General features: G+C 40.7%; 1 protein-coding gene across 1 annotated transcript; it reads left to right on the top strand.

Annotated features, from left to right (window-relative positions):
- Nucleotides 1–610: 610 nt before the first annotated feature.
- Nucleotides 611–2,617, top strand: LOC104450041 (gibberellin 2-beta-dioxygenase 1). Its single transcript, XM_010064436.3, has 3 exons — nt 611–1,143; nt 1,257–1,605; nt 2,099–2,617. Exons 1-3 carry the CDS (start codon nt 746–748, stop codon nt 2,345–2,347), a joined length of 996 nt encoding a protein of 331 aa, XP_010062738.1. The 5' UTR covers nt 611–745; the 3' UTR covers nt 2,348–2,617.
- The last annotated feature ends 6,047 nt before the right edge of the window (nt 2,618–8,664 follow it).

Here is an 8,664-nt window from a genome sequence, read left to right as displayed (position 1 = left end):
TTTTTGAATACGATCCATTTGGTTGAAGAGTCGCTCACCACCGGCCCAATGGGTCTAATTTCGTTAAACCGATTTTGATAGGCTCTGGCATTATATACGTTCGAGAACGAGTGGCTAACTGTCAATGCGCCGAATAAACACGTAACTTGAATAACCGCCGCTTTGACTTTCTGGCCCCCTTCCTCTTTTTTCCTCTCTTTACTTATAGTGTTGAAATTTGACTTTGAATATCTGAGCAAATGCTTAAGATATATATACGGAGAGGACCAAATCCAAATAGATTTTCAAAGTTTCGCTTTTAGAATCTTTAGACCTGAACAAGGAATCGTTGCGTGCACCGGTTGTCCTAATACATGGCATCCAGTAATATCTATTATGGCACGAGATTTATAGAGGCTTCTCTAGTGATTTATTCTCTCCCTTTTCCGTTTTCCCCCGAAAATATCGATTAAATTTATTCTTCCAAGTTAGCACTTACGTGGAGCAGAGCAAACACTCTTTTTCAGCAGAGAGAGAACCGACCGACCGCACAACGCTCAAGAAGAAAATTTCGAAACGATCTCTCGCCCTCCGTTCCGCTATAAATAGCACCCGAGCACCAATACTCTTTCCATCATCTTCAAAACAACTGTCTCTGTCTCTCTCTCTGTCTGTCTGTCTCTCTCTCTCTCTCTCGATTCTCTCCCTAGTCCATTAGTTCTCGTTGCCGCTTCGTAAACAAGGAAGCACGGCGCACGGCCGTCCGATGGTTGTCCCGTCCAAACTAGCAATTGAACAGTTCTCCTACGTTATGAACAGCAACGCATTATCATCCCACCAAATCCCTGTCGTGGACCTCTCGAAGCCCGACTCCAAGAGCCTCATCATCAAGGCCTGCGAAGAGTGCGGCTTCTTTAAGGTCGTGAACCACGGCGTCCCGTTGGATTTTATCTCCAGGCTGGAGGAGGAAGCCGTCAAGTTCTTCTCTCTGCCTCTCCCCGAGAAGGAGAGGGCAGGCCCTCCTGACCCGTTCGGCTATGGCAACAAGATGATTGGCCGGAACGGAGATGTGGGTTGGATCGAATACCTCCTCCTGACGACCGATCCCAACTTCAACTACCGCAAGCTCCCATCGGCTTTTAACGAAAACCCAGAAAGATTTCGGTATGAATTCCCGACACATGCGTCTGGAGCTTGTATGCGCTCGTTCCTAAAGAATCGAAATTTTATGGTGACGAGGACTAAATTTTTTTTTAAAAAATCTGCTCATTTTGCAGCTCTGCTTTGAGTGATTACACATCGGCGGTGAGGTACATGGCGTGTGAGATTCTCGAGTTGATGGCCGACGGATTAAGGATTCAACAGAGGAATATATTTAGCAAACTTTTGATGGATGAACAGAGCGACTCTGTTTTCAGGCTCAACCACTACCCTCCATGCCCGGAGCTTCAATCCTATGTCGATAGGAACATGATTGGATTCGGTGAACACACTGACCCACAAATCATATCTGTTCTCAGATCGAACAACACGTCTGGGCTCCAAATATCCATGAAAGATGGGACTTGGGTTTCTGTTCCACCGGACCAGAACTCATTCTTCATCAATGTTGGTGACTCCTTAGAGGTACACCTCTTGAGCAATCATTTTTCTAATGAGTTGAAAGGACAATTCATTGAAAAAGAATAGAAAGCTAAACAGAAAAGAACAGGAAGAGGGTAAAGATTCCGTAACAATATGTTAACTCACTGTTCCCTTGAAAACATGTGTATGAGAGGATTGGGTCATCCATTAATGTCATCTCTAGTGTCAAAATTTCTGTTATATCTCCCGACAGTCCTCGATGAAGAAAGCAACGCTAGCCCGAACAATGTTAGCCAATTATTTGCGGTCGCTTTTGCATGAAATACCATCTGTACTTTGAGCCTAGTAAGATCTTCACAAATCAGAGAGACCTTTTGACAGTTTTTACGACGAGGGCGAGAAAAAAGAGACTGAAAACAGCTTTTCCATGTCGGCTCGTTCGGCTCCATCCCACCATTTCCTCTGTTCATGAAGGGACTTTTGACCTGTCAATGTACACTGACTGACGCGAACGTGTGGGCCTTTTTGATTGCAGGTGATGACTAACGGGCGATTCAGAAGCGTGAGGCACAGAGTCCTGGCGAACACCTCGAAGTCCAGGGTCTCGATGATATACTTCGGAGGACCACCTTTGAGTGAGAAGATAGCGCCATTGCCGTGCCTCATGAAGGGCAAAGAGAGCCTGTACAAGGAGTTTACATGGTTCGAATACAAGAAGTCCGCCTACAACACGAGGTTGGCTGATAACAGGCTAGAGCATTTTCAGAGAGTAGCCGCTTCTTGATGTCGCTCAGAGCGCCAGATGTCAGCAGCAAGAATGGGTTCTTAGGACAGCAACTTTCATCTTCATTTTGTTCCTTCCTTGTCTCTCTGTATTTTCCATCGGTACTTTCTTGTTCAAACGATGTAAATTACTCTCTTCTTGTCAAATATCACAGAGCGTCCATGGTCTGCCACTATCTCTATTTGACAATTTGTAATATGTAATTTTCAATGAAGTCACAGTCACAAGTCACCTTTCAGACAGACGAGGAAATTGAAAAGGTTCATTTTCTTTGGGGGCCAGAATGAAAAAATTTCATTCATTCATTTATTCTGCCTTAAAAAATAAATTTCATTATCAAGTGGGTCTTTTTTTTATTTTTATCTCTCGTCAAATTAATTACCAGTCAATATCGATTCTGGATATCATGCACATTCGAAAAAGAAATAAATTTTAGTCAAAAGGGAATATGTCGCAAGATGCTTGAAAACTATACATTTATACTTAGGAAAGAATTAAAAAATTTCTCTCCGTCCCACCGCCGGCTCAACCACCATCACCACCGGCTGTCCATCATCTCCACTAAACTAAACTCCTAGATTATCATAACCATTGCTCTTAGATAAACAAATCTCCTTTGTCCCCAGTTAGTCAATTCTCAGTTGTCAAATTCTTAAATACTACACATGTGCATGTCAGAATAATGAAAAAGTATATCCTCCCCACACCCTTTCCCCGAATTTTCTAATCGCAGGAGGCCTCCTCGCTCGAGACATAAGCACGACATCGCGACTCGAAACGGGGAAAAATTATTTCAGACGATATGGGGGTGCCGGTGCGCAGCTGCGATTTTCAAAGGCGTGCTCGTATAAATAATTATTTGATTTGATGATTCATGATTTGCTTCCAAGGACAGACAGAGGGATCGCAGATTCACATGTCCTGAAGTACCTTCCTCTACCTTTCTTTTAGTCGAGTGTATAATAGCATCATCATTATCCAGGAAAAGAGTGTCTCGGTCGCTGTTCCAGTCAAAACCTAGGACCTCAAAAAATCACATTTAAAAATGGAAACCCTACGTTTCAGGGATGAAGGAAGGTCTGGGAAGGGCACATAGTTAGAGCGATAAAACCATTATTAATATCTTGTGGGCTCTTCCCTTGTCTGAAGGGACCACTCTCTCCATCTCTCTCTCTCGAAGAAATGGTCAGCGTCAAGCCCCATAAGGATCCTTGTCAAAGAGAGAGTGACTCCACGTTCTTTGACTCCTTTTTCCAGTTTGCCCATCTTCAACTTCAGGAAACTTCCTTGCTCTAGGTAGTGTCGCGGTCCTCGACGGCTCTCTCATCTCCTCCTCCTCTCCTTCTTCACATTAGATGCGAACCTCGAAATTTGGTCAAATTGGAAAAGGACTGAGGATGGTACATAACTCCCCCTTTGATTACAACGGTTGAATTGCTGTCCATCGTCGCTTTTCAAACGATGCCAAACACGTGATTTGAGTGGATTAGGAGGAACCAATGGCGCGAGGTTTTATCTGCAACTTCTTGGATTCCATTGATGCTTTAGTATCTGACCATCTCAGATTAAGACCTCATTCACCTTTCTAATGTCCATTCAGCATGCGATAATATGATTAAGTCATCTTTTTTGTAGACAAGCGTAATCAACACGTACGGAAAAACTTCACGTGGCTTAAAAAGTAAAAGTCGGATCGATCGAGCAGCGCATGTACCGCCATTTAAAGATATAGCTTTTTGTGGAACGTGCATTGGAGGCATTCTTCTCGCCATCAAAATGCGGAAGGAGGTTCTCCCTGTATAGATGCATGAAACTCGCCCATATCAAAAGCCTGAAGGGAGAGCAGATTCGACATTAAAAGCTAGTCTAAATCATGTAGGTCAATCTTATAGCTACTGCTAGTCCAAATGAATGCCGAACCATCGGTTAAAGGTGATGCATATTATCCTCGTGAGGGTATCATCTCCCGAGGTCCAAACGATTCTAGGAACGACAGGTGTGCCTATGTGGGGGTTCTTCTTCTTCTGGTCACATGTTTTGGGGGTGGGGGGCGGATTTCGGGCCAGAAACCCCACGAGCTTCAGGGAGGACTGTCTGACCAAAATGCAGAGGGACGTTCTGCATCGAGGACGGATCCCGGGTCACATGTTCATCGGACCAGCCTCGCTGGACATCCTGGAGTGGGATAGGCTATCCTTTTTGATTCCCTCCAAGATTTGCTTTTACACGGAAAATCTTACTCCTTTTTCTTCTTTTTTCTCTTTCAGACTCAAAAGTTCATCTGCTCTGGCAACGACTGCTTCTTCTGTGCAGATTAAGAGTACGAAACAGAAAGAACTGATTAGCAGTTAAAAGAGAGAGAGAGAGAGAGAGAAGAGAAAAGGAAGAATTCGATATTATATCGAGAAAGAACTAGACCCAGTGAATTTCCAGTACAATCATACTTTTCCATGCCATGCATGTTAGGGTCAACTCTATCCCCCACGATGCCATCACATAATCTTTCTAGGTTACATGGTAGCGATATGAAAGAGTTAACCGAGTTTACTTCGTGGAGAACTAATTATTATCTAATCTCTAGTTTGTAGCCTTCTATGCACACGAACACACACACATACACAAAATGCTATAAGACAACGATGATATAGCAATCGATTGCCATTGCCCATGTTGGCTTGCACGGCAAATCTTATCCTACTTGGCGTCATGTGTGCACGCATCTCATTTTTGATTGGTCAGTAATATCTTATGTGTTCGCCATTTAAATTTTGTTAATACATAAATTTTGGTTTTTCTTGTCTTGTCACTTGTCGTTGTCACTTGAAAAGGGATTGAACTTGACCCGTGACCAATGATATCGACATCGCAATAATTTTGCATTCGCATTGCATTGAGGCATCATGAATATTTTTATTAAGTAATGAAGTGTCCGGCGTCGAGTAAATCCCATTTGAATTGGTCCGGCCGTGAAATACATTGGAACCGGCCCAATATGCTAAGCGGACTTCAATTCAAGAAACCAGGCTCACGTGAGATAGGCCCTTATGAGATCCGATCAGCTTGCTAAGGCCGAATCCCACGTGTGATGTGCACGTGCTTTTCTAAATTAGGAAAGTGGCCTTTGTCCAGAATAGGAAAGAAAAGGTAAGGGATTCAAGGGATCTAAAAAGAGAAAATGGCGCAAATAATTTCAATATAATGTACTCTCTAAACTTTTACTTGGTTCATTATGATTCTTGAACTTTGTACAACATGGTTCATGAATTTTAAGATTGTTTAATGTGATCATTGAATTTCTAGTACATGTTCAATTTAATCCTCAGAATAATTGACAATGTTTAATGTTATTTCTAAATTTGAATTAATAGAAGGAAGACATTAAACATTTTCTCATAGTTCAAGAACTAAATTGAACACGTGCAAAAAATTCGAAGAGTACGGTGAACAAATTAAAAGTTCAGGGATAATATTATTTATTAGAATAAAGTTTAGAGACTACATTGAATGAATCAAAAGTTCATAGACTACATTACATATTGAGTCAAAAGTCGTATATTATTTATGTCATTATCCCATTTTAAAAAATTGATAACCGAAGACATACATGTATAAACCAAGAGGATAGGTGGAAGCAAGTCTGAAGCTAGAAGAAATATAAAGTGAACATTCGCACTTCTCAAAGGAGGAACGGCTCTCTCACCGTCTTCCAGCATCCACCGTCGCGCTCTCTCTGATGTCCCTGCTCGATTTTTGGTGCAATTTGATTAAGTAGTGTTGTCGTGATTGCCATGTGATCAAAGATTTTATGTTTCTTGTCAAGATAGTAACTTTACGTTCTGGACTCGATTATTCACGCATGTTCTTGTCGTGATCATATTAGATTAGAAGCACAGTTGCATAAAGATTGCATCTTTAAGCTGGTTGTTCATGCATGCGTCTGGAAATTATTTAGGGAAATTCTTAATCTCGTTGGATAAATTTTCCTGGATTTGAACGACTTTGATTTATTATTTTTAATTTCTGCAATCATTAGGATTTTTTAAGCTAATTTTCGCCATTTTTAGGGTTTTAAACTAATTTTTAGATAAATTCCGTCTCTATTAATTAAAGTTAAAAAAAATCCTCGAAATATTTAGAAGCGTGATTTTGGAATTTATACTAGATTAGATCCTGATATCTTTAGATAATATTTACATTCGATCTCGATATTAGTATAGATTTTTTTTTTTTTTTGGTCGGAGATATTAGTATAGATCAAACGTCGACATCTTGAGGATTCTTTTATTTAGGTTAGAACAGATATCGTCGGTATCTTTAGATAATTTGATATGAAAATAACAAAGAAAACAGTCCTATTTAAATTAGAGCTCCAAGAGAAGCTAGGTGAATTGATTAACTGGTTAAATTGGTCAATTTTTTTTCGTTTTTTTGTGTCCTGCTCCAATTCATTCTCAAACTCCATGGAACCCGACAGCGAAAGGTGTTGATCAAGTATAGAAGCTGGATAGGTATCCCCAGCACAAGAATCGGCAGATCAAGGTCCGAACGGTGCCAACACCCGGGGAAACTACATCTCCAAGGGGACCAAGTTCAACTCCAGGAAGGAGGAAGTCGTCGGCGATGTCGGTGGCACTTCCATTCCGTTTTTCCATTTCCGAAGTCAGCGCAATTTCGGAGGTTTTTTTTTTTTTTTTGGGGTTGTATCTGTCGAGTTGACTTTGTTTCTCTTGTTTTGGCAGACGTATATGGGGATCGAGATATTCAGGTTTTACCTCAAATGCACCAAGTGCTCCGCTGAGCTCACGATCAAGACCGATCCGCGAAATTCGGATTACGTCGTGGAGTGGGGGTGACCGGGAATTTTGAGCCCTGGCGTGAGCTAGATGAGGTAGGAGATTGCGCCTTGTAATGTTTTACTGGTTTACTGAAAATCATTATTTAACCGAAATTCATTTATGGCAAAATAAAAATAAAAATTATGCATGTCTAAATTTAAGGAAATGATTTTTTTTTTTTTTTTTTAAATCTGAAACGGGAGGAAATAAAAGATTTTTCGAAAAATAGTTTTGTTTATTGTGAATTTTTTTTTCTCAGAACAAACTCGCTCCCTTTGATTGACTTGTACTTTTTTATTTGAGATTGGGCAGGTGGTGAAAAATGCCAAAAGGAGGAGGGCGGCTGAAGAGACGGGCAACGCAATGAAATCCTTGGAGAACAAGACATTGGATTCCAAGAAAGAGATGAATATACTGGCTGCCCTGGATGAAATGAAATCCATGAAGGTACGTCCTTGGAAATTTTCTGCATTATTTTCTTTCTTGTTTGTGGATTTTACAGTCCCTGAACGTGATATTATTACTTATAATTACCTGTCATAACATATTTTATCGCCAATGTTAGCCAACAACATTATTTCCATTCCTTTCTTCTGCTGCATAAGAAATTTAATATTTTTATGATACTAACTGGCGAGTGACTGTTTTTTTAGTCTAGACACGCAACAGTGAGTATAGATTCTATGCTGGAGGCCTTACAAAGTGCGTACGCTGCAAAGGTATGGATCGTTTCCCATCTAGGTCGTTTTATTATGAAAACTTAAGTGTGATTTTTGTTTGGCATTTAAATGTCACTCCGTTTCAATTTTAGCAGTCAAAGTGTTTGGCACTCCTTTGTTCGTAGAATTGAAGATTCAGATTCCGAAGATTCTAAGGATGAGGAAGATCTATGCTACGAATGACAAATCATTAAACAATAATTTTAAGGTTAGTATTATTATAGTTGTCAGCATGTCCGCTTCCTTGTCGGTTACCTTTCAGTGTGAGAATCTGTTGAGAACACTAGAATATTGAATTGGTGGCTCGTGCATGATTTCCGGCTGACCCGTTATTTGCTTAATGAAATGCTCATGCATCAGTTTATAAGATGTACATGTTACTTCAATATACGTATGTACATAAATCCATGTATAGAGCAACAAGTTCGAGCTCTAAAGTAGATCCTTCATCGCAAATGCTCTGATTTTTTGTGATCCGTCAATTCTGTACAGATTGAGTTTACGATGGTCTCGCTTTGCTCGCATTACGTGTACATGAATTAGGAATGCGATCTGCACAGCATGATTTCCTTTGCTTAATCCACGTCGCCTTATGTGCTTTATCCTTGTCACGTGTATCGTAAGACATCTGCATGTTCTCGAAGAATCAGCAACTTCGAAGAATGAGTCATGAAAAATAACTCGAGAACTTTCAGGACCTAATGATGGATACCCCAGAGATGCTACTAAAGTTCTTATATCGCAGTCTGGGAATCACGAGTCA

This window comes from Eucalyptus grandis, chromosome 6 (assembly GCF_016545825.1).
Source record: "Eucalyptus grandis isolate ANBG69807.140 chromosome 6, ASM1654582v1, whole genome shotgun sequence".
NCBI lineage: Eukaryota > Viridiplantae > Streptophyta > Magnoliopsida > Myrtales > Myrtaceae > Eucalyptus > Eucalyptus grandis.
Note: the sequence above shows the minus strand (reverse complement) of the source record. Positions and strands in the feature narration are given on the sequence as shown.

Excerpts from the sequence above, each read along its gene's own strand:
- LOC104450041 (XM_010064436.3), top strand. The coding sequence starts at position 746 with ATGGTTGTCCCGTCCAAACTAGCAATTGAACAGTTCTCCTACGTTATG. Across the intron at positions 1,144-1,256 it reads GAAAACCCAGAAAGATTTCG|CTCTGCTTTGAGTGATTACA; the intron begins GTATGAATTCCC and ends CTCATTTTGCAG. Across the intron at positions 1,606-2,098 it reads ATGTTGGTGACTCCTTAGAG|GTGATGACTAACGGGCGATT; the intron begins GTACACCTCTTG and ends TTTTGATTGCAG.